We start from the raw sequence: 26,937 nt of genomic DNA on the forward strand, positions 1-26,937 counted from the left end.
TTAGCTATGAAAAGTCTGGTGCATTCCATGCTTTGTTATGCCACTGAGCTACAAAAGCTAATAAAATTCCAAAACAGAAGCCAAGCTTTTTGATCACAGCTTTTTTTTTCTTCCTGTTTTGGCAGAAGTCACATCAGGAACATCCTGTACCAGCCAAGAGAGTCATCATGGGCTATTACTCCAAAATTTCACTAACTGCTCACTAGTCAGACTTCATCATAGTATAACGTCATTATGGTAGTAGTGCTGTTACAGTCCCTTTCATCTCAACAGGATGCTCTGCTCCTTCAGAAACAATTTAATTTATTTTTCAGAATATGGCTTCATATACAGCCTATACAGTCACACTATATTAATACACAGCCTATGTATTCAATAAAAATAATTATATTTCAAATCGGGCTTTGAAGTTCCCATTCAGCCAAAATTTCATCTTTTTTTATATTGGCAATCTTACGTAACACACACAGAAGATAGACTGAGTCAAGAACATTTAGTAACAGGGTTTGTACTTTTAAAGAAAGGAGGCTTAAGCTCTGTTTAGCTTAAATTACTGTCCAACTGTTTTTGTAAGAAGAAAGGTGCTACACTCACCACCTTGGAATAATTCCATTCTCTAAACTGGTTGTCTGACTCCGGAGCCAGCGACGTTGATAGCTGCTAGAAGATGATGATGAAGAGCTTGGAGATGGAAAAGGAGTAACCAGAAGACTGCTCAGGGATGCTATGAAGAAAGCAAGAAACACCACATACAATGAATCACAAAGTGCTGATTAAATACTTTTCTTCATACTCTACCAATAATATTGCACAAATATTGCTTTTGCTTGCTGACCTTTTTCACACATCACTTGAAACAGGAGAGAATCATTTTAAATAGATCTTGCTGCTTGAGGACATTCATTTGCTATAAAGTAGGAGATCATCTCTATTAAACACACTAAAATGTGTCTTAGTCTCATTAAAAGTGTTCTCTCCCACGAGTGGTTGCCCTCCCATTACAACAGACAAGACTTCTGGTCTTCATTTTCCTATTCAGTGTAAAAAGCCATTTCTCTTCATTTGCTCTAGTAAAGACTCCAGCCAAAGTCTCCAAACTATAAACTCGTTAAGAACCCAGAACATGGTGGCTATAAACAAAGAATATAATTACAAATATTTTTGTATGAAGGCTTGGGGCAAATGCAGAAGGCAAACCACCTAGCAGATAAAAACAATTACCGATTTATAGTCATGAGGTGTCTGTATTTCAGGTGAATCACTGCAGCAAAGAATTGTAACAATTACAAAAGCAGGCAAACAAGATAGACAGCAGATACCTGACCGAGCAATGCCGCTGTCTCTATCCTCATTTTGTCCTCTGCTAGGCATATCAACAGGTGTGCTGTGTGCTAAAACAAACAGAGCAGATCAATAGAAAATATTACATAATTCATCATGCTATTTGTCAGTATTTTAAAAATTTGTTTAAGTTTAAAGGTCATACACCAAAAAAATTACATCCTGTACTGTCGCTCAAAATCAGCATGATGTGAAGAGAGGTGGCAGCAAACAATAACCTATGCTGAGTATCACATTACTACAGGAAGGTTATTTGCCCCAACGTAAACATAAAGACATCTCTGAGGAGCTTAAGAACACGAATACCGTCTGCATTATCACAAATCAGATATACTTTGAAAGTGAGGGCTGGTGGTATCCTCATCTGTCACTCTTGATAAATTCTGAGTGTGCAAGATTGTCCTTTGACACAGGTTAAGATCAGAATGAAACAGTCTAGCACAGAGTCCACTAAAAGCTTCTGTTTCACTGGCCGAGCTGAGACTTACTGTCCACAAAGCCTCACAGTAAGAAACATTCAGCTTATGTCAGATTACATCGAAGTGTTAGTAGTGCAGTTACTCAATTTGTAGAGCATGCAAGATTTGCAAAGGTTGCAAAGAAATTGCATTGGTATTACAGTTCACATTTTTGCAATTAACAGAAGTAATTAGGCCAGAGATCTACCCACCTGCATGGATTATCATTCTGCCTGTAAAAAGAGACTTTATGCAACCTAAGGTTTTGAGAATTAAAGAAATTAATATTGCTTGAGGAAAAAGCCATCAAGAATTTTGAATGTCTGCCATCAAATTAAAAAGCAGCAATAGATAAGAGAAGAAAAAGCTGTACACCAGCAAGACACCTGCATGTTAGCAATAAACCAGCAATAAGCCAGGAAACATAACTTCTCTAAGAAACATATGGGCTAATTAATCTTCAAAAGCACTGCATAAAAATATCTTAAAAATTAAAAAGAATAATTTAGTCATTTTTTCAGAAGACATTTTTAAGTATATGCCAGATACACCTGTTGTCACTACTTTTTTAGCCCTCTGTTTCTAGAGACTAATTATGCATAAATCTGCAAAGATTCAGAAGGAGCTGGATTTGTGTGTGCATATGGATGGGTCACACTGTGGCTGGCATTCCACACAAACCTGCAAAGAAAGAAGCACTGCGGATGAGCCGGAGGGGACCTCCTTCAGACACACCCTGCAGCAATTTGCTGCTACACAGCTGTAACACACCTAGGAAACAAAAGCAATGTAGAGAAAATGGGAAAAAATGAGAAAAAAAAAAGTAAAAAACCCAAGGTGGTGATGTACTAGGGAAAAAAAAAGCCAAAACTGAATGAACAGATGGCCTTGTGTTGTCAGAAAGACATAGAACCTGGAAATATTTACCTAAATTACTTCCACTGCGACAGGTTCCCAAACCATTCTGATTGGAGCTCAGCTTCCCCAGACCGGGATCTTGGTTGATGTATTCAAAGCTATCTTGCAAGCTAAAATAGGGGGAGAAGCCAGCATTCTTTAAGAATATGATGAATAGGCATTAATATTAGCTTAAGAATTAGGTTCATTTTATATAAAAAGGCTGAACATTAATATTAAAACAAAATTGAAGGATAACTAGGTTTCTCAAACTGCAAGGAAACAGGCATTTATTTTTTATAGTTGAAGTATTGGAAGCTTCTTTAGATGACATTTGGGATTCAGTTTATTCATATTTGCCCATTCTGGGGAGGAGGTACAACACAGCAGCATATTTGTTGAAGGAAACAGAAGTGGGATATGGGGACAAAGCATTCTCAGTATATCCCTTCCTCGCCCTTCTGACAGCAGTAAGAGATGGAGATTTTGATTGTCCAAAGCACCTAACCTTTGAACTTTATCACATGTCCTGGACAAGTTAAGAAGTAAAACCTTGGAAATTTTTTTTTAATTAAAAACTTGGCTGGCCTAACTAGGATCGATCAAGAGAATTCTTCTACCCAGCTGCCTTCCCAATTTTCTGCCAGAACTACAAAAAGAGAAAGACAGACAACTGCACTGGCTGGGAAAGGAAAGAAATTATACATAAAAAAATATGTTCTTACTTATTGTTGCTTCCACTGAAGCTTCCTACCCTGGCTGAGAAGACTTTACTTATCATCAGCTGTGGGGGAGAGCTGAAAGGATAAACAGTCATTTATTTCACTGAGTCATCAATTCCAAGTGCCTGACAAGACACTGCATCACAGAAAAGGACACTCACCGTATGTAGTGAATTTTCAAGGTGGAGCCTTTGTAGCTCATTGCCACTGAGCCAAACATCATTTCTCCCAGCATATTGACATCGGAGGCTGGTCTGGTATACTACACGGACAAGAAGATGGGAACAGCAAAGTCAAAAATAACTTGGCATACTATTTCAACTTACCATAGCATCACAACAATGCATTTGGAGTGGAGAACACAAACAACTTCAACTTTTTCATGCAGAGCAAGATCAGTGTGCACTCAGTGTGGGTTTAACACCGTGTATTTAGCAAGTACTGCAGGAAGAAATCCTGCATTTTGCTCACTAGATGAGCAATGCTACCCTTGCTCCAGGGAGACCTCCAAAGGCAAGAGAGAAAAAGAGATCTGCATTTCCAAAGAAATAGCTGTGTCTAGCAACATTCCCATATAACAGAGTTTGATAAAAGCTGTAAATGTTTACAGGACTTGGATTCTGTGGTCTGGATCCCCAAAAAATAAATTGCCTTACTTATTTAAATGAGTAAAGAGTAAATTCACCTTCCCTGCCCTTGTAGAAAGCTTCTTAGAAACGTTTCTTATTGGAAAATTATTTATGAGTATACTTTGAAATGCAGTCTTCAGATCAGTTGCTTATTTTGTTTCAAAGACTGAGCATCAATAGCAAATACAAAGAGAAGTTTGGTAATTCTGAAGAAAATCACCTTCCAGTTAAATATAATTATTTTCTTTTCCCACCTTAACGTATACATCCTTCAGACTTCATTTTTCTAGGTGAAAGGCTAACGCTTTTACTAAGAAAGAGACAAAGTACCTAAAATTTAATGTTATAGTTAAGACAGACTAAAGGGACTCTTAATAAACGATATTCAACAGCCTCCTCAGAACTGACCTGAAACATAAGCAGACATGAACAGAGAACAGTGTAGTGCTTCTTACAACCTTCTTATGACAAAATGCTATTAAATATATTTCACAGCTCCTTGAAAGGTAAGACCAAGATAGACTAAAAGGTTAAGATGTACCCACACATTTTTATTTAACAATACTTTAAGGATAGAGTAGATATCTCAAGGTTCAGATTAAGCTGCAATGTAATAGAAGTCAAAGCCATTCAATGCATCTAAGTGAAGGATTGAATAAACTAACTTCTTCAGTAGAATGAAAAAAACAAAAGCAGCAAAGTAACAAATATTACCTGATACTTCGGTATCTGTTCTTTGATATTTTGCATACAGCTTATAGAGGGACTATGGGAAGAAACACTGTTGTTCCCATTGCTTCCTTGGCAGTTCTTGGCAGAAGTCTTTACAGAAGCCTCATCTGCAATTTTCTATGTCAAAACAGAACAATGTGATAAAAAGTAAATCTGAGAACTCACATCTCTAAACACATAGTGGCAAGAATCTTCTTAAAACTACAGAAAAGCAACAGAAATAAAGGATACTCTTATGTGGTTCAAAAAATATGTATCAGTTTTAAAATATTTTTTAAATGTCAGCATCAGAGCAAGTGGAGAACTGCTCTCACATTCATACTATCAGATAGGTTTTCATAGTATCACATATAATTGGAGTAATCAGTTTCACAGGAAGATCATTCCCAATTGTTATAAATTACTCTTTGTAATATTTGCCAAAATTTATGTAAACAATATCTCAGCTTATAGTTTTCTTACAAACCAATTTCTGTAATCATTTGCATAATTGATCATTCAAATTGCATATAACTTTTGCTCCCCGAATTATTAAAACAGAAGAACAGCCAGCAAAAACAAGGGATGAATAATCCATCATTTGGCAGAATTAGCAGATTAAAGACAAACAATGTATCTGAACACTCAGTGTGAATAAGCCTTACTGTATTTGAAAAAACACCACACAGTATACACACATATGCTTCCTTGATTTCAGTTTAAACAAGACTGAGTATGAAAGCAATTTTTTCTTAATTTTAAATGAATCAAGTTTTAGTTTTGGTGTTTGATAACAACCAAATACTCAAAATAATTTTCAACATTTAGGTATTTGCATGGCATTCAAAGTACTTTGGCTGTTTTAAAAGGGGACCTAGATTAGTGAGTGTCTGGCTAGAAAACAGATTATAGCCTGTATCATGTGTTATGAGGGAGTTTATAATCTGTTTTATGTCAGCATCGCATAGAGAGTTTCTGATAGGACATTCTGTAGTTAACTTTTAGCTAAGGTATTCAAGCAAGTAGAATAATTTGAGTATTTAAATGAAGGCAGAAATGCATTTTTTGCTAAGATACTGTTTGTTTTCAAACAACTTTACGATACTAAGTAATGACCTTGATTTTGAGCGGGGGGTGGGGGTGGGAGAAGAGGGGAAGCAAGATTAACAACCAGTCTGACCCATTTACACTCTTAAGTAGGTGATCAGACATCAGCTGATGATGCTCATCAGTCTTACTGATTCAGCACAGTGGCATATTTACAGTGTGACTGAAATAGAGATCGTTGCTTTCTAAGCATCTTCATAACTAAGTTCTACAAGTTGTGACTGCTCTTCTATGGCTTATACAGATATATATATATAGCTCTGCAATGTTAGTCTAACAAGCTGAAGCTGCTGGTTCTAAAAAAAAAAAACAACTTCAAAACAAACAAAAATTTGAAATAACTTAATGTAGAAGAAAAACATAGAGGCAGTAGGAAAAAAACCCAAGCAAAACCACCACAAAACAGAAACACTGTTGGTTTACTGATCTTAAAATTACCTATGTTTGCGGAAAGCTTTACTCCACAATCTTGCATCTTGACAGCATCTGCTCTTGCTTCTATGTGTCACCAAAACTTACATGGCCATATATACCACCATGTGTCATGCTTACACAATACAACATGGTTAGCCAGTGAAGTTGTTTTAATTCACACAAAGACAACTTTATTACTCCAAACACCAAAGGAAAAAAGCACTTTTAGACACATGGTGGACATCACTGAAACGGACTGCTCAGCCAGGGCTAACAACAAAAAGCAAACCCGGTCAACATTAGAAAGGCTAAAGGAATAATCATTTTATAGGCAAATAGATTTTGCTGCCTGAAAGCAAATCTGGATTATTATGTTTGAATACCATATTTATATTATAAATATCAAATACCAGATATGTTCATAGGCTTGCTGTAATGATGTTTGTTGCAGCTATCACAGTGAAAGATCACATAATTAAGAAGATTACACTGTCCTATTAAAAGAACTGCTTTTGGAAAGGAAAACAAAAGAGCAGTAGGACAACAGCAAAGTTAAAATTTCATACCTGAACCACAGCTTCATCAATTTTGCGGACTGCTTTGGAATCAAATAAGACCTGTCTGCCTCTCCTCTCACAGTCTTGGTAAACTATCAGGCGGATTTCATTCAAGTCGAACTCTGAAGAGGACCAGCTACAGATTAGAAACATGACATATTAAAATAGTGTCTTTACTTTGCTGGTTCAGTTATGTGAAGAAACAGGTATTAGGCAAATACATGTCTTACTTAACATTTACAGAATCTAGTCTGCAAATCACATAGCTTCAAGGGAAAAGGAACTCCAAAGAAGTGTCTAAGCTAAGTGTCACTGACAAAGGCAGGCACAGACAGACCAATTTTCATCCAATCTTCTTCCAAAATTTTCCAGAAAGAGAACACAAAACTTAGTCTCAGCAATCTGTTCCAGGCCTTACTACTATTACTCTCTTCTCTGTACACAGCCTGGATCATCCTTATTATAATGTAAGTGTACTATTCTATGCAATATTCCCAGTAGCAGTAAGGGTTACCATCCTCTCTACTTCAGCCTTTCAAAAGCACAAGGCTTACACCCTCTCTCTTCCTTTTCTAAACAACACAAACCTAATTCCTTTTGACCTATTCCTGACAATGTAAGTTAAGATTTTCCCAAAGAAAATTTTAAGTCTTGCAACTGATAAAGTTTATGTTGTTCCATTCTTCTTCCCCCTTTTCTGAGATATTTCAGGGGTTACAGAGCAGCCATTGATTACTGAGACTTGATGTCCAGCTACAATGAAAATCATTTACTACATGAAACCAAGATACTTGAACTTCAACCTGAAGCAAAACAATTCTCTCAAGCCAGAATCTGCTCATTCTCCAGAAATAAAACATGGCACATGATCAGCGTCACTGCACTACCACAGGGGCTGAGGAGCCAAACTCATCATTGTGGTAATGAGAAGAAACCTAATTTTCTAATTCCAAAATGTGTCAGTCTGCACATCAGAGCATGGAGATTTGCTTGGCCTCAACTTCAGAAAACACTTTTCAGGTTATGTAGCTGACAAGCTGAAATCAGTGGAAAAAAACTACTACGGCATAAAGCAGTGACACAGAGCACTGATGCTCAGTCACACTGCCCCAGCCCTGACCTGGATGGACTGCACCTGGGGGGTAAGAGTACAACTGTTATTAATAGTTGTTGGTTTAACAAACTGCATAACAGACTTCAGTCAAGGCCACACTGATCTTCCACCCAAAAGGAGGTTTCATTTAGGAATTTCCCCAAACTGTGCTTTATAGAAATAGAAGGTAGATAATGGAGAGAAGAACATAAAATCACTATACAGTTGAAAGACTAGAATTTATGAAGCTATTTATTTTATTCCATGCTCTGTCAACATCCTTCACAGTGAGATAAACACTATCAAATCCTGCTAGAGTCAGTATAATTGCTTTATAAGTACACTTGCAGATTTGTGATTTTAAAATAATTTTAAGTAAAGCCAGCTTAATTTATTCTTTGTGCTCTATGTAGCTAAAAAAAAGCCTAAATAGGCATCTTTTCCAAACCTGAAAGACCTCAATCTGGAGGTCTATTTTTAAACATCTTGGGACAGAATAAGCCAGATACCCATCTCTACTATAAGGTGCTCCAATACAAGTATGCTGTATGTACGTAATATACAAGGTTTCCCATCATGGAACAATGCTAAAGGCTGTTTTGCCATCCACAGTGAGGAAACTTCTTGATGTCTATGTAACATGTTGCCTCCAGAACTACTGAGAGTGCCAGGCAGATTTCTTTTCAAGCCTTCCCTTTCAAAGGCAGTCACAGCATTATGTTAACCTGCATGAGACCAGACCTGATACCATTGTTGATAGTTGCCCAGCAGAGATCCTACACACCTTGTTTACACAGAGAGCTGCAACTACACCATCTGTGTAAGAAGTCTGTTACTAGTTTCTCAGCCCACTGCCTGTGCAATGCTATTACAAAATCCAGTTATACTGAATGCAAAAGAAGTCAGAGCCATCAAGACACTTCATCCTTGTCTGCCACATGAATCTGATACTCTTCAGTACCAGATATCCCAACATGTCTTCAGTTACACAGCTATCTATTTACTTACTTGCTGCAACAGACAACCTGAAGTAACCATGCTATTTTCTCAGAAAGGCTGCAGGTCTTTCCTTCCTTTAACAACAAAGAAAAGTTACATCTCTATGGCTTTAGCCTAAATTCTATGCAAGAGCAAAGCCTTATTTATGTCCATGACTGGCACAGTAGCATCCATACTTCAGACCACAGGCTTGCAAGTCTAAACTAAGATTTATCTCAGACACAGATAGAGCAAATTTAGCCATGCATCTGTTCACTGATGCAGGGTTGCATGAATTCAGGTTTCCTTATGAACAAATAAATTCCCTTATTATGCACTAAAGCAAACCTCATGCTGTTCACAGTGCTGACTTCTGTATAAGACATGAACTGGATTTTATGTTAAAGTAGAAGCCAACTGAACAGCCTTTTCCACACAACATGCTAGAACCAAAGATTGCTGCAATCAGCCAGAACTACAAACAGATTCTCTAGTACCAGAATCAACAAGCTAAGCAATTCACAAAATCTATCATACAGAGCTTCATGTCACTAGTAAACTAAATATAGGGAAATAATTTCATATAACGCTTCTTATAGTTCTAACCAAATATCAAAGTTATGTTTTAATGATGCCATTGCTTACAAATGCATTTCCTGCAGCAGACCTACCCATTACAGAAGAGATCTCATTTGATAACATCAAGCATATCTATAGACAATTTATATAGGCATACAAGTCCATGTAGTCTCATTACTTCCACATGGAATCCAGAAGCAGGCCCAAGACTAATCAGATGACCAGGATGCTTATGCCCATCACAAAAGCTGATGAGCACTGCTTACAGTACTTCCACCCTTTATTGTTTAAGAGTTCCCCTAATACATGGACAGCAGGAGTGTTCAATCATCTCCTAAAAGCAGAGTGTTGAAGAATACAGACAGTACACAGACTCATTGGTCAGCTCTGTTTTCACATGCATAAAAACCAAAACCCCAAAATGTTACTTCCTTAGCTTATGGCTTATTTAGCAATGCCAGGTCCTACATATTCTTAAAAATCAGTGGAATTAACTAAATTAGTACGATCTTGTGTATATGTTCGCATTTCAGGTTAAATGTGGCTGTTCTGACTAAACACGCTTTATTATTTGACCACAGAAGTAAGAGCCTCACAAACCTTTTCACTGCATTTCGTAACTGTTCGACCCTTTCTGTTACTTGTGTCTGCTCTGGTAACTGTTGGACTCTCCCATAGTAAACCAAATTCTCTGCAGCAACAGAAGTCTACCCAAGCACATGAAAGTGATCAGAAACATGACTGGAGAAAGGAAGAAGCAGAAGACAGTGTAACCTGCACCTCTCGGTGGCAGCTAACTTACACTAACTGACTTTGTCCATGAAACTATATATCTTTAGGAAAGGGCACAAAGAAAATGTTCCTGATCCATTCCAAGAAAGTATTGAGGCTAGTTGGGATATTAATTGAGTTTTCTTATTCCCAAGTCAGTGCTCTGTCTGCTTAGTGAGCTGACTCCCTAAGGGGAGACAGTTCCAAAAGAACTTAAAAGGCCAAGGCCAGAACAAGGGGAAAAAAGGACAAGAGGATGATGCCAAAAAACAAACGAAGAAGTTGTTCCTTCAACACCATCAGTCTGTTTGAGCAGGTCAGCTTACCTATCCTCACCTTCAGATCATATCTTTACTGTACATGGAAGATGCTAGAACTAACAAACACTATCCTCAAGTCAAAATTAATAAACCAAATTAAGCTGTGTTCATATGACAGTAGAACCAGGTCTACTACAGATACTAAAATGCTAGGGATATTTTTTTATTTTTTGAAAGGAAGCCACAAGTTTGGAACAGCTTACTGATATCCTGAAAAGTTTTGTCCCCAGAGAAGCTTGAGCTTGCTTCATTTTCTCCTACACATGCTACTTTCCTTTGGCTTTTTCAACATTTCTTCAATTACAGTTATGAGCCATGGAGGCAAGATCTCTTTTACTTAGGGGAAAGCAAACCTGTTTGTTCCAGGGGAAAAAAAAAAAATCACAAAAAGTTTGCTTCATTCTGCCGTGAATAAATACTTTCAGATAATACAGATCTCCAAACTCTCATGTTTACAAAGAAAGCTTTTGCTTCACCTTTATAATTATCAGCATGCATGCAATAACTGAAGAGTGACCTATTCATTTATATTCAAAAACTACTTCAGCTGACCTTAAACTGTTTTTGAAAGTGACTAACCCCTCACTCCTTCAATGTAACATTTACAGGCTAGAGAACCAAACAGACTGAAACATCTATCAGTATATTTATCTATGTTTTTCTGCTTCTGGGGCCAGCAATCCTGAATGTAGAATACTAATTCTAAAACCCTTGGGTGCTAGAATTTGGAAAAAGCCACCCTGAACCGTATTTTCAACACAGCTACATAGCTATAAAGAGTCAGACACTGGAGACATACTGGTACATATCTGAGAAGGACAATACAAAAGTTAAGTAAATACTATTCCCACTTCAGATTACTCTGATGTAATGCTTGAATTAGCAGTAATTTACAAGAAAAACAGAGGGTTTCCCTCTCTTCACAGAGGGTTCCCCCACTTCACAGCATTCTTTCCCCTCAGCTCAGCACACTGTTAGTACTTGACCCACTAACACAGGAGGTGGCAAAAAAAGTAAAAGAGGGGAAACTAATTAGGAAACTAGAAAGAGAAGGTAAGATTATGTAAACTTAATTGAAAAGAAAAGCAATTACCCTTTATGCCTCAGTTTGCATACACATAAATCTTAGACATCAGAGTCAAGAATGATGGTTCAGTTTCAAACAGGAAAGACTTTCTGGAGTTTCAGTCAGCATCATCATCAAAAATAAGCCTTTAGCAGAACTTTCTCAGTTATTTACAAAATAGCCTTTCAGGCACATTATTATAAATCTAGTGTCACATAAAAATGTCCTTTCTTTGTCAAAAATCATATACATCAAAAAAGTTACATGCATACCTGTTTTGCAGCAGTCTAGTCACTTTGTTGGCACAGCTGACACTTTCGTCTCTCAAAGACTTTCTAATTCTTTCATCCAATTTGGTACAAGAGAGATCATTGTTGTTTCTTGTTCTTTCTATTTGTCCCCCAGTGCCATTTGCAGTTTTTGGTGTACCCCCACACATTTTCTTAGCTACAAGTCCTCTTGTAAAGCTCCCTCAAAGAAACTAAAACACCTGCTGAAGAGAAAAAACCTCAAGCAAGTTTCTTCACTATCGCTCAACCATTAACAATGGTAATTTACCATCACCTTTCTTCCCAATAAAGGAAGACAGTCTGCTGAATTTCCAGTTGGGGGGGAAAAAAGGCAAAGGAATCTTCATATATTCTATAAGCCATTAATACAAAAGGACAGCTGTAGCTAATGTAGTCCTGCAATTATTCCAGAAAGAACAGACATGACTTTCAGGTTTCAGAAGCCATCGTGGACTTGTTCTTGCTGCTGTCAGAGGTTTTCCTTCTAAGCCTGGCGCAAAGCTGCAGCAGATACAACAGCTAATATTGACTTTAGCTATGTTTGTTTCCTGGTATGTGATTTAGGTAGCTGGCAATTATGTAGTCACAAGACTGAACCATATGGCCTCTTTAAAAAAAAAAAAAAAAAGCATAGTTGCTTTTGCAGTGACTCGCCCTTAGTTGCAAGGTTGTTCTAACACTGGCTACAACACCCTGTTAATGGCTCTCATGTGAGCAAGTGTCATCTGACAACCCCTAGCAACCTCGTATAGCTTAGGAGCAAGTAAGAATCTGTCATCATTGCCATATGGTTATCAGTTTAAAAAACCCAACTACCAACACCAAGAAACATGCTAGATATTCTGTGCTGTACTGACTTTATTTCTAAGGACAAATACTACTTATACTTGGACAAGAACTTGACACTAGTACTTTGAAAAGCTATTTGAAAAGTATGAAGGAAAACAATGAGAAAAGGTTTGTTCAGATTTCAAGTTGCTTGATGAGAATTTACAGTCATGTGCCTCTTAAAATAATTCAATGACAGCATTGATGACAAAAATATCTAATAAAGTACTCCCAAGTAAATTTCAGTTTTTGAACAGAACAAAGGAATCGGATCACAGAAGAGAGAACATAATTGAGTCCAACTCCTGGGCCTGCACAGCAGCATCCCCAAGAGTCATACTTAATGCCCCAAAGTGCTGTCCAAACACTTCTTGAACTCTGTCAGGGATTGGTGCTGTGACCACTTCCCTGGGGAGCCTATTTGAGTGCCCAAACACCCTCTAAGTGAGTAACTTTTTTCAAATATGCAACCTAAACCTCCTCAGCACAACTTCAGGCCATTCCCTTGGGTACTGTCACTGGTCACCACAGAAGAGATCAGTGTCTGCCCCTCCTCTTCCCCTCATGATGAAGTTGCAACTGCAATGAGGTCTCCTCTCAGTCTCATGTTCTTCAAGCTCAACAAAGTGAGTGACCTCAGCCATTTCTCATACAGCTTTTCCACAAGGCCTTCCATCATCTTTTTTGCCCTCCTTTGGGCACTCTCTGATAGCTTAAATATCTTTCTTGTATTGCAGTGTCCAAAACTACACACAGGATGTTCTGTTAGGCTCTGGTAATTCTACTGCAGAATAAAGTCCTCTTTACCCCATCTTTGCTTTAAAATAAGTTATCCAGACATATCTGCTCATAATTCACATCTATCATGAATTACAATGGGCTTTCTCCTCACCAGTAAAATTTTAGACATTTTATAAGATAACAGCCCTACTGCAATTTCTCTTCCAGGTTAAAAAGGGAAAATAACTTTGTTAATGGTCAACCAGACAAGCAGTAGAGTTAGAAGCAAGATTTCAAAACCCAGTGCTACGTGCTACCTGCTAAATAGCACAGCACCCTTAAAATGATTTTGTAATCACAGTTAACCCCAACCTCTAAAAACTGGACAGAAGTGAAGCAAAAAACTAGAGCAATGCTAGGTTGAACAACTTGCTCTGTTGCTGAGGGAAACCTATAGCAATAAAAAAACCGCTCCACTTCGATCCCCAGAGAAGTGACAAGTACTGGATCACAATCACTCCTCCTTCCAAGAATGGCAAACAAGTGAAATCTTTGGCCTGTTCTCAAGTGACTTAAATTGTCTAGGAGAAGACAACTCTAGTCTTCCCCTCATTGAGGAAGACTACTTTAAACACCAGTGTTACCAGTCATCTTTGAAGCACAGATGAAAGAAGTGAAATAATACATGTTGACTAAGATCAGGAAATCATAGCTTTCACTTCTGCACTACCCTTTCCCCAAACAAACCAAAATTCTGGAACATTCATCAAACAATCAAATTCCCATCAGGGATTAGAACAAGAAACTCCTGTAAGCTCACTAAATAGATGGCTTCACAACACTACCTCATCTGTAAATGCAATCATCTGTAGAATAACATAAATCCTATAGTATCTGAAGAATTAACATTCCAAATCCACAGCACAGTTTCTAAACAACAAAATAATATATAAATCTACACATGGAAAACACACAGTCCATAAAGTAGATAACACAGAAAATGGAATAAAGTGTCCTGCTCTGCAGATATAATCCTCTGTGAAGCTGAATTTAATCACTCTTTTTCTAGGCTATGTGACAGCATGCCACCTGCTCTGTTTGTAGGTCATTTCCTGTCCTTCATTTTCACTGCAAGACAATTGCCTAAATTATTTCAACTCAAGGTAATACTTTAGCAAGAAAATTTGGGGTAGGGGAAAGAGGAAATAAATGTATGTGATGTAGTTTAAGAATAATTTTCTATATAAGTTACAGCTGTCCACTAAAACTTAAGCACTGTTTTCAAATCTAAGAGAATATTTTCAGAGACCCATGCAAGCTTTTAGAAGTGGCTAGAGAAGCTTAGCAAAAAAGTTTGAACCACACCTGCTGTTTCAGTGAGCATTTCTTTTTGCAAAACACACACATCGCAAAATTGATACACAAAAAATACCTAGACCCAAACACTCAGGATTAGTGCCAAAACACATATTTAAAGATGAAGTGGAATCTTTTCTGGATTGCTTAATGATAATTTTCCCTCTTTTAGTCCATTGAATAGTTTATGGGGAAGATAGGTTCCCATCCTCCCTCCTAATTTGCCTCATTTACCCTACATTGTTTCTTCTCTTTCTAAAACCTCAGATATGGAAGAGTTGTGTGGATGCCACACCACATTCCTTTTCCACAATGACTTAAAGTAGTCCTAATATGGCAAAGCTCTATTAACCTGAGATGAACTACCTTGTTCAAGCATGATACATAGTTACTAGTTTCACACAAGTTAGGCGGGATACATTGCAGATTAGTCACGCAACAAGTGAACGAAGGTATTATTTGGAGCACTGCTCTCTCTCAAGACAGATTTTCCTGAAGAAAATGTTCAGATGGAAAAAAAGTTCTAGGTATCAAATCACTGTACAGAAGCGTCACTTTTTTTAGAATAATTCTATATGTTCCTCTATGAACTCCAAGCAGTATTGGACATATTTGTTAATTGAAAAGCTAGAATTCCACAGATTCCCTGCTTAGGAAAGGACAAGATACTGGATTTTTGTGAGGCTGGAAGTATTTTTTCTTCATCTTTGTTGCTATAAAGCAATATCATCACAAACATGCACAAAAAATGACAAGACACACACACTGCTAAATAGAGGTTAACAAACAGATCTACGCAAGTTGGAGTCACCATAAAGTGCACACATCAGCTTTCCATAAACATAAAGAGCAGCCCATTAAACCAGTGCGTCAACTCAACTTCTCTAAGTTATCAGGAATCACTGCTCACTGGCTTATCTACAAATCTGAAGTCTGGGAGTTAGCTGTCATAGGGTATCTATCTAATGTAATCTATCTAATGTAGAAATAAAAAAATAAAACCCACAATAAAACAAAACCTTAATCAAAGAAAACACCCAGCAAGTACACTGTTTGAAGGAGGACCACAAATAGCACAGAGACAGCACTCTCAGTTGCTAGCTCCAGAAGTGGAATTCCTCATTAGGAAAGAAAAGAGCTAAAGGCTTGTAATTGCATGGAAAAAAGCATGCATTTAATTGTGTTTGACCATTAAGAAAAGTATGGGTTTTGTTAAACTAGGTCTTTAAACAAAGACAGGTAAAATCTGCATTAAGGTTAGCACCTTATGTCTACCACCTAGTTCTTTCCTCCATACAGAAAGCCATGCTTAGTTTTAAACAACTTTCCCCTTTCCATCCCACTTTCTGCTGCCATCTCTATAGCTTCCAACAGTTGGGAGAGCCAGCTGACCCGAAGCAAGTCAAGTATTTTGCAGTAGCTGTTTCAGAGTGATGATCTTTATCAATTCAAAAAAATGAAAATTTGCTTGTGATTTAACACTCTCTAGGATTTGACTCTGCTCCTTTCCCTGTTTATTTTTTCAAGGCATCTGCAATAAGCCGCTTCCAGCTTTCACTGGAGCCAAACAGCAGCGGCCACCCGGGAGCAAGCAGTGTGGGTCCGGCGCCTCTGCTGCGTGGCCGGGCACAGGCAGCCGGGCCGGCCAGGGCACCCCACCTCCTCCGGCACGCAGCCTGGGTCTCGGCTAATGCATCATTCCCGTGTCACTTGTTCCAGCGGCGCCATGTGACTGGGCCAGCGGCCAGGAACACAGCTACTAAATACAGACACTGCCAAGGCACGTCTGGGAACTGCCTCTGCCAGAAAATGAGATTAAGAGAAATCCTTTATCCTGCCTCTGCCTTTCCCCACCTTCTCTTGAACACAAGGAAGAACTACCCATTGTACATCTGTCTGAAGGAGAATTTTGAGCAACAATGCAAGGCAGAATCTGGTATTTATAACACTATACTAGCTCTTACTTCATTGCAGTGCTGTATAAAAGTACTGACAGAATTCAGACCTTAGTATCTCCTACATACGTGAGCAGGCCAAGACAGACATCGCCACACCTTAAGGCTGGTATCCTGAGGCATGGGTTTGGTTGTCTGCTCTTTCCTGTTCCTTCTCCCTCCTCTATAAAGCCCTATATTCTATATTTTATTCTTTTTATTTAAGGAAGATTCTGTATACAGGTTTCAGACATCTGTTCAAAGGATTAATTTCAGAATATGAAAAAAATTATTAAGAAAAAATGTTATTTATTGGATGTAAGTAAATACATAGATACAGAGAGCTAAACAATGTCTGGTGTTTAACATTCTCCCCCCACCCCAGTTTTTTTCTAGCTAAATGGAAAGTATTTTTCTGCTATAACATACACAAACACCTTCAAGTAGCCAAAAACACCCTCATGTTAACAGCAACCATTTCTTTAGAAATTTCCTCCACTTCTATACTATGAAAAGGCTACATTCACAAGAGGGCTTTGTGAACTGCAGAGGATGTGGCACTTTCTCAAGCTTTACAGACAGAAGTTTAGGGTACTCTCTCCAGGGGTGCAGAAAGATTGCAAATCCCCATTTCTCATCATTGTTCTGAACACGCACTCCCACTGTACAAAAGAACACACTCAAGGAGGGCTAGAGGCAAGTGCTATCCAAGGACCCCATGGCCTTCTTCCAAGGGAAATTGCTTCAAAGTGTTTCATCTAACCCAAAAGCACAAACTCAGCAGTATCACTTCACTTAAAACGAAATTAATATTTACCTCCTAAATTCCTATTCTATGAAAAGATATCACATGTGGCTCTCTAACAGTGCTGAGAACTGAAGCAGCCCAGTTTTTTTGACTAGCTAACATAGTATTGGCAAGACCTCTGTAAATGGTTATGTTAAACTGTTGTAAGAACAAGATGTGTTTTGATACTTCTAAAACAGAGATTGCAGCTGAAAAGTTAGTCTGCAATAACCAGGGAAGGAAGGAAGAAAACCTAAGTTGAATATTTATGAGAAAGTACTGATTTACCAAACTGGCAAGAATATGGGAAAGAACACATACACAAGAAGCCATGCTTGATCACCCAAAAGTTGCTACAGCACGAACAGCAAAATCCATTGCCTTGGTCTAGATGAATGCCAGGAAATCCTGACTTAGATTGAATGAAGTGATAACACGGACGGATATAACATCAGCTCCGGCATTTTTCACTAGTTATAGCCAAAAATATGTTTTGCTCCTCCTGTTGTTGTTATGATAATTTGTCTATTCCATCCAAAACACTTTCCTTAACTCTCTTGTAGATAGCACAGAAAACAGCTTTCGAGTAACTAGAACTGAATCTTGAAGGCTTACACAGATTTATTTTCAAGTTTCACTGGAAAGGGAAGGAGGAACCACACCTTAGGACCATGTGCAGAAGATCATGGCAATTAAATAACTCATACCATACATCTTTTCAATGAAAAAGACTACACACAAAACCAACCAAACAAACCACAATCCTGCAGCTGACTGGCACAGGCAAACCTATCCTTGCTGCAAGCCACTATGCTAAAGACTTACGTTCTGTTTACCACCAATTGCGTAGGACTTTGCATGTATAAATAGTCATTAAGTTATGAAACAGTCTCCCCTCCTTAAAGCAGGCCAACCACTCTAAACTACTCACATAGGATCCCAAACATTTTCTCAAAAACACTGGTATTATAGAAGACTTAGAAGTTTATCCAGTCAGGTTTGTACGTAATTACGGCTGACCGCACCCAGTAGTATGCTAGCATTTGGCTGCCAAGTATCAGTCCATCAACCCTGAAACATCTGAGCAAAAACATAAAAATCACACGGAAAACTTAGTTGCATCCTTGTCCTGCAACAAGAATGATTTGCACATTGATAGATGCAAACAAATTTCAGTCAGTAGCAATTATTTACACAAATTCGAAACCTTCCTCCTCACAAGAAGGTAAAAATTCGTCAAGCTTCTTTAATGCTCCCCAGGAAAACAGTGTACAAGAAAATCCTTTATAACAGACCTGATTTACTAGTGAGGTGAAGTCTACCAGAGAAGACTCACTAGAAGCCATCCTAACAATTACAGATTCAGGACAACTTCCTTTAAATACAAACAAAACTCTTTATTTTCACTTTCTGCCAGAACAGGGACCAAGGATACAACTCTGATGAAGACTACATTCAACTTTTAGTGCTTCAGTAACGCAAACAAAAAGCCAAAATAAACTCAAATTTCTAGTTTGCATGCTAACACATTTCAATACAAATACAGAATTATTTCTTTAAGCAGAAAACAAAGTTTAATTCATAGGTTCAAGTCATCTTTGGCACTCCACACGGACATATTTTCCTCAAAAATAAAGAAATTGGACAGATGCATTATCAATGTGCACATGGGTTCATTGAGTTGACTGTTTCAAAAAAACCACATTCACTACAAAATACATTGTTTGCATTTTCATCTTCTTCGCATACCTATCACTGCACTCATTATCCAGTCCAGCTCTCCATTAGCATTTTACAGCATTTCCACCAAGTGCTATAATAAAGTGACAAACAGAAATAGCTACTTTCAAACGATTTCCCTAGTTTCATTCAAAAGCATTCCAGAATATATCCCTATGTGTAAGACTGCTTACAGGAACTTCTGAACACAAGAAATTTAGTACCTGAACTTTTTTGAACTCAACTGTACTGTGATCTAGTTCACAGGAGGTGACTAACATATCCCCAAGTCTCCCAAGTACCAAAGTCATTAGGTAGTACTCACCCACCCCCTAAGTTAGAATTGGGTCTGAAATCATTTTAGTGAGATTTATATGCACAGGCAAATCTCACAAACACCTTTATAAGGAGAGAGGGTTAATTTTTCCAAGTCTTTAACTTGATATGATCTAGAAACATTTTTAACAGTTGGGAGGGCAGAGGTTGCACTTCTGAAGCTGTTTCAAGCAGCTAACACAGGACAGCAGCCTTCCTCCAGGCTAAAAGCCAAGACCAAGCAGGAGCCAAGATGCATGCCACTATGGTTGTCTGCTAAGTGAAGTGGCCACCAGATCCCTGTTCTTTATTCCAGCCATCTCAACACAGCTGAGGATTAGCCCTCCATAACCATTCCTGCATGGTGTGACAGCTTAACACAGACTACTGTAAGAAGAGCTGGTTCTATCACTGACCTTTACATAGACACAACTGATAGCACTTGAACACTGTTCCATCAATGCTACTGTGGAAGTGACAAACGTCCAGCCAATACCCGATCCCAGCATAGAACAGGAGACTGCAGTAGCATCTTGTAACATTGGAGCCATTTACCAAGACCAAGCCTTCATATGCATGGACTAACCCTGCTGCTCCACAGCTGAGTAAAGCGGTTTCTGCACCAAATATCTTCTTCCTTGCACCTGCACCTTCCTTCACAGCACCTCATAGGTCTCCACCCACATTGTTCAATCCAAGATGTTAAACAAGACAGGACATTTCAGAAACAAAAGGCTCATGACATTTCCTGTAGAATGATTTGTTCTCAGAAGTACAATCCATTTTAGAGTGCAAGTTAGAGAGCAGAGTGTTAAATGTGAAGATTTTAAAAGGTTATTTTGGGGGAATCTGAAAAGAAAGGCAAGCAAATGTGAAAGACACAAGGACTCAACTGTCCAGCAACAGTTGGACAAGCTCACATGCCCCCATAGAAAAACAGAAGATACAACAAAAATTTGTCTGAACATAAACTAATTTCTGTGAATCACAGATTTCAAAAAATTCCAGTAACTGTCTTTTCCAGACCACAGAGGATTTTAACATTATAACATTACATCTGTAAAATTGTCCACATTCAGTGAAATAATAATTTAACAATAACTTGCTCAGAACTATGTATTCAACAGTTTTTACAGCCTTCTCTCTGGGGTTTCCTTCAAAAACTTTATCTAATGTACTCTGCTCAAATTTTCTGTACTCCTGGAGCTGTGCATTAACAAACCCAACCCCAAAAGCTGAGCAATCTCAGGTGTTGGATAACACCCAGATTCAGAATTCAGTACAAATACTCTGCACAGAAATTCAGAGCACTGAGTTCATTCAAGCCTCTGTTTTCTTTCATAAAAGTTGGTAAACTCAGTGAAGACAAAAGCTGAGCTGTTACTGTAAGAAACGTCCCAATTCCATTATAAAAAATTAAGTACTACTGTGTTCAGATTTCTGATTTGAAAGTGCTAATACCAAATTCCGACTGCTAGCACTTCTATTAGAAAATAAATAAATATTGTCAATTATCTACTTAATACAGCTGATTTCATTAGCACATCTAAAATTTCACTTGGCACCTTGGAGTAGAAAAGTTGAGCTGTATTGCACTAAAGTGAGAGCATCCTGCAGAGAAAGCTCCATACTGATTCAGTAATTACATCACACACAGCTCAAGTTTCACTTCAGCAAAGCCCATGAAAGCAGAATCAAGACTCAGTTTTAACAGAAGCAAGTGTGATGTAAAGCCTTCATGCCCATTTATCAGTACAATTCTATGAATCTCACCACTATGAGAACTGTGCTGACTGACCACAGACATTTCAGCTGCTGGTCAGGTAAACGCACCTGCACTTGCCCTAGTCAGTGTGGGGAAGACACAAGCACCGTTACCAGAACTCATAAGCTCATCCTCGCAGTGCCTCAGAACACTTTGTCTTGTAGCCTGCACAGGAGCTTGTCTTGTGACCTCAGCCTTGCACATTAAAATATGACATTACTGAGGTATTCGAGTGACAAACCCAGACAAACACCAGGCAACCAAGGCAAATGGAGTGACTGAGAAAGGCACTTAAGGTGGAGAGAGAGAACAGAGAAGAGCCTGAGCATGAAGATTAAGAGGCAGCATAGGCAGAGTACACACAGAGGACTCATGACAGGCAAAGGTGAACTGCCCTGTCCATGCCTGTTACTCAGACCAGCAGTAATCTGACACTATCACAGGAAGAACACAGAAAAAGTGCAGACAGGTATTTGCTGTCTTCACATGAGTAGCCTATTCAAAGTCCTCCTTTTCCTTAATCTCACTAGCAAGCCTGTTAACCACCACACTACAGAATTGCATTCCTCATCTTTTGCCTAAGAAGTGTACCCATGGAAACCTTCACACAGCAAATACTGGTAATTAGGACAGCCTAAGAACATTCTTCTTACAGCGCTTCAGCTAAGCTGCATACAAGACAGTGTGCTCTTAATCAAGGATGCACTTAGAATTAACTCTTGACAAATATAAAACATAACACATGACTCCAAATCTGAATTTACTCTTCAGAAGCTATCCATGAACATCAGTAAGGTGCAAAGTACATGATGAAAGTACGTGATTATTATTGTCAGAAGGAATTCTTAAAGGAACAGGTCAATCACCAAGGTTTGTAGCATGTATAGTGAGTATTAATCCAAAGAATTTTCTTTGCCAACGAAGTCCTCAGCAGCTTCAATACCGAAATGTCAGAACAAGGGATTATCTGAATGAGAAAAATTACTCCGTTTTCTGTCCCTCCTGACCCCAGCTTTGTTACATGTACTCTCTGACAGCATTTGGTCTGCTGTTACTCACTGCTCAGACCAAAGCAACAGCTGAAAGCCCCTACCATGCATTGGAAACACCTACATCCCACAACATCAAAGTGGGATGACATGATGACTAATGACTAAAACATTTTCATGAAAACTCTTCTTCCTTCCCCCTAAATTTAATAAAGCTATTTTGCAACTTAAACTTAGTTTACATAAGAAAAGTTACCAAGTTTATGTAAGTTTACATGAAGCCACCCACTACTGGCAACAAAGCTCTACATCAGTTTTTAAAATGTTTCTCCACAAATTCAGCTTTTATGAATGCTTGTCCACATTTTTCAGCCCCAAGCAGCTTTATTTTCTCAATCACATCAAGCCATTTAAAGGTAATCCCTTACAGCATTAGCATCACTGTGTTAAATTGCAGTGTTTCCTGCTTTAAGTGGTGCCACCAACAAGGAAAGGCACCTTCAAGGCTTTCTGCTGCTACGATTCCCCAAATCATTTTCCACTGAGCATAGTATGTGGCACAGTACCCATCCAGTTGTGGACATTGTTAACAGCAAAAGTGCCCTAAGAATAAGGAATTAAGCATCTACTGTCCAACTGCATATCAATTTAAGAATCAACCCATAGAACTCCACAGATAAGTTACTTGTAAATCAGAACTAAGCTAACCTACAGGCAAAACCCATTTGACTGTCAGTCAATAATGCATCTTTTCACGTAATTAAATAACCAAGGCATATTCATCCCTCTCAGAATGTCAGTAGCTTGTGCATTTCCACACATTTTTTTGTAATTTGCGGCAAAGGCAAAAACCAAAACAAAAAACAGGGTGTCTTTTTGCAACTTTAAGAGAGATGGAGCTAGACTCAGAGCAAAACTAGAGCAAGCCAAGGGGTTGTTCAGTGACAGCAGTGTTTAAGGGAGGGGAAATCCAAACAACTAATGCAGAAGAATGGCCTTAGTTCATGCAAAGAGCAAAACCAGAGGACTTGGGGCTTGTTCTCCTTCAAAAAAGCCCCAGGCTGGAAGTGTGGTTTCCGTGTCAAAAGACCATACTTTCAATGACTTCCGGTCTAAGCTGTTTTTTTGAGTGAGACTGTAATACATCTCCTTCATCAGGACTTATTCTTTAGCTCATTTTATGGATCAAAAACTAACACCAGCGCAAAGGTGTAATACTGCAGCCGAAGGCTCACCTTCAGCTGTCTGTGAAATGGTGTATGGTTTAGATCTGCTCTTTGACCTGTCCTGTCCCCATGCTCAGGTCTGGCCCTGGGCTGGATTGCCCTTTTACAGCATATTAAACAGTGATTTTCTTTCAAATATTTTTCAAAGGCTTTAGAGCCAGATGTATACGGATATTTCCATGTATGAAGATGTACATGTGTGCTCAGTAGGGTTATTGCTGTGTGGATCTCTACAAAACTGCAAGAAGCTCAAGGAAAAAAACCATATTAGGTCACAAGAACATTCCAATGAGTATTCCATTTGAACAAACTGACATACAAGCAGACTCCAACCTCACTACTGCTTTCTTTCCTTTTTCAGAAGGTGGAACATTGCCAGGCTGGTAATAAATGCTGTGAAATAATGCTTAGCAAGTAGGACCTCACCAAGCATTTCAGCACTATGACCATAGGAATCACTAGTACCAGCTGCCAAACAAATGATCTCATATACCAAAGCTAACAAACTGTTACCAGATAGATATCCTGCAGCTACAACATGACATCCGTTCCATTATAGACACCAGAAGGAGCAGCTGATACTTAAAGCTGAATACCCATGCAAGTTTCAGACACAGCTGAAATAACACAACTTTTTTAAAAAAACATGACATAAAATGAAGTTATTCCCTACTGTACAATAGTAGGGAATACTTCACTACACATACCGATAACAAAGAAATTTAATCACAGGTTGTAATGAAGAAATTATATATTCAGCAGTGAAATCAGTCTTCCAAAAACTCCAAAACATTTATTTTCATTAAGAAAACCCAAAACCAAATCAGACTATCAAAGACTGAAATTAAGGTGCAATCTGAACCCACAACTTAAGGATAACCTCAGACTTTATGTTGCAAAGTACAGAAAAGCACAGATGTGAAATGTCTTCTAGAATCAGGTAAACACAATTACAGAAAATCTGCTATCAATTTAAGTAAAATCAAACTATCCGCAACCCACATCAATTTCTTTAAGGCTGCACTCCAATACCTTACTCAAATACTCAGCACTTGAGACATAGTCTTGAGATACTATGTGCTTATACGCTATGCAATCCCTAAAACTTAATGGACTGTCCAGTGGGCAAGGAATTGGTTGGATGGCCACATCCAGAGGGCACTGGTCAATGGCTCAGAGTCCTGATGGACATCAGTGACAAAAATCATGCCCCTCGGGGAATACCGACGATAGAATTGTGTGCATCCTCAGAAAACCTGCAGACGACACCAAGCTGTGCTTGTCTGCACACCTGAAGGATGGGATGCCAGCCCAAGGGACCTAGACAAGCTCAAGAAGAGGGCCCATGGCAATCTCATGAGGTTTAACAAAACCAAATGCAAGGTGTTGCACCTGGGTCAGGGCAAACCCTGGTATCAACATAGGCTGGGGATGAACAGATTCAGAGCAGCCCTGCCCAGAAGGACTTGGGGATGCTGGTGGGTGAGAGGCTGGACATGACCCAGCCAAGTGCATTTGCAACCCAGGAAGCCAAATATGTCCCAGACTAGATTAAAAGTAGCGTGGCCAGCAGGGCCTGGCAGACTATTCTACCCTTCTACTCTGCCCTCGTGAGACCCCACCTACAGTGCTGCATCCAGCTCTGGGGGTCCCCACCAGAGGAATGAAATTAATCTGTTGGATCAAGCCCAGAGGAGAGACATGTGATTAGAGGGATGAAACACCTCTCCTATGAGGAAAGGCTGAGAGAATTGAGGCTGTTCAAACTGGAAAAGAGAAGGCTTTAGGACAACCTAATTGCTGCTTTCCAGTACCTGAATGGAGCCTACAAAAAATACGGAGACAGAATACTTTAAAATACATGTAGTGACAGGACAAGGGGGAACGGCTTCAAATGGATAATAGGTTAATATTAGATATTCGGAAAAATTCTTTACTGTGAGGATGGTGAGACATTGGAAAAGTTTGCCCAGAAAAGTAGTGGATGCCCCATCCCTGTAAATTTTGAAGATCAGGTTGGATGGGGCTCTGATCAGTCCGGTCTACTGGAAGGTATCCCTGTCTAAGGCAGTGGTGGTTGGAACTAGAGGAATTGTAAGGTCTCTTCCAACACAAGCTGATCAATGATTCTGCTGAATACATGACCCTGATAGCACTCCAAAAATTGTACAAACTATGCTAAACCAACAGGGAAGCAACATTTGATAAGGAAATAAGAAGTTTTAGGGGAATTTAGCCACATAAATACACATTGCTCACACACAAAGTAATTAGGGCTTTCCCAGAGCTTCAGAGGCTAAGAAGAAATATATTCAATTACAGCCACTCAAGTGTCTCTGTTGAAAGGGCTGTGTGTACACACACACACATACATCTTTACATATGTATTACACACATAGATATATATCTTCAGTCAAGGGAAGCAAGAAGCAGCAGTAAAAATAGCAAAGCTCAAGTCTGTGTAGAAAACTGCTTAGAACAAATGTAATATCTCGCATCTGTTCTCCAGCTGATTTATAATTTCTCTTTTTGTAAAAAAGGAATTAAGCTATTCTGTAATTCTAACTACTACCCTCCTACCACTTCAGATTTCCATTATCTTGAAGGGAGGCCTAGGCCAGTAGAAAGTCCTACTATCCCAATAGCTCTATATTAGCATCTATACCTCATGTTTACATTCTTCTCACCCTGCAGGTAAAGGTTGTGCTCATGTGAACATGTAATGCAGCCCAGACTGGCTCCACAGAGTGCATTAATTGGTGCTAAGGACCTGACAACCACACTATATGTGTTCTGCAGTTTTACTTTTGACCAGCTGTAGTATGGTCCCAGGGACTGAATACCCATTAGTGGTTGGAACACACTTTCTAATTTTATTCATTCCAGCAGGAATCCAGTTTATGTACTGAAGCCACTTTGGCTTTGTGAGCCAAAGTGCAGTTAGTGGGACAATTTAGAGGTTTTCTTTAAAAGAGCACTCCTGAGCCAAACTAGTGTGTTCATATTCATGCACCCAGAAAATAATTTCCTGTGGCTCCATGCTCATCTATAGGCACCATGTCTCTTGCTCTTTGAGGCTGTGCCAGCTCATCCTGGTAAGCAGCATGGATCTTGAAGCTTGATGCTTCCTTCAGAGCCAAAGTAATGCGGACCTCTGGCCAAGATTTAACTCCCATTAAAGGAGAGTGCAACAGAAGGAGCACATGCAGTACTTGTTACAGGCAAAATGCAAGCCTGGTTGATAGCACTCTGAAACAGAACTTTCCTGGTGCTCCTTGGAAGACTAGAAAACACAAAGCTTCCCAACAATGTAGTTGAAAAAAGTTGTCAAATCACATTAATTTGAGGAGTCATTATCTACTAAA

General features: G+C 38.8%; 1 protein-coding gene across 4 annotated transcripts in view; it reads right to left on the reverse strand.

Moving 5' to 3' along the window:
- Positions 1–26,937, reverse strand: part of FNIP2 (folliculin interacting protein 2) — a 50,033-nt gene that overhangs the window by 20,887 nt on the left and 2,209 nt on the right. Inside the window, exons 1-9 of one of the 4 annotated variants that reach the window (XM_021536564.3) lie at positions 11,916–15,138; positions 6,846–6,972; positions 4,762–4,896; positions 3,580–3,680; positions 3,422–3,493; positions 2,727–2,827; positions 2,481–2,570; positions 1,320–1,391; positions 595–724 (exon numbers count right to left, since the gene is read on the reverse strand). In XM_021536564.3, coding sequence (XP_021392239.2) covers positions 595–724; positions 1,320–1,391; positions 2,481–2,570; positions 2,727–2,827; positions 3,422–3,493; positions 3,580–3,680; positions 4,762–4,896; positions 6,846–6,972; positions 11,916–12,082 — 995 coding nt within the window. In that variant the 5' untranslated portion in view covers positions 12,083–15,138. Of the gene's footprint in view, positions 1–594; positions 725–1,319; positions 1,392–2,480; positions 2,571–2,726; positions 2,828–3,421; positions 3,494–3,579; positions 3,681–4,761; positions 4,897–6,845; positions 6,973–11,915; positions 15,139–26,937 lie in introns of those variants that run through there. The other 3 variants (XM_077782915.1, XM_021536565.3, XM_021536566.2) reach the window with 3 other exon arrangements.

The sequence above is a fragment of the Lonchura striata genome, chromosome 4 (genome assembly GCF_046129695.1).
Source record: "Lonchura striata isolate bLonStr1 chromosome 4, bLonStr1.mat, whole genome shotgun sequence".
NCBI lineage: Eukaryota > Metazoa > Chordata > Aves > Passeriformes > Estrildidae > Lonchura > Lonchura striata.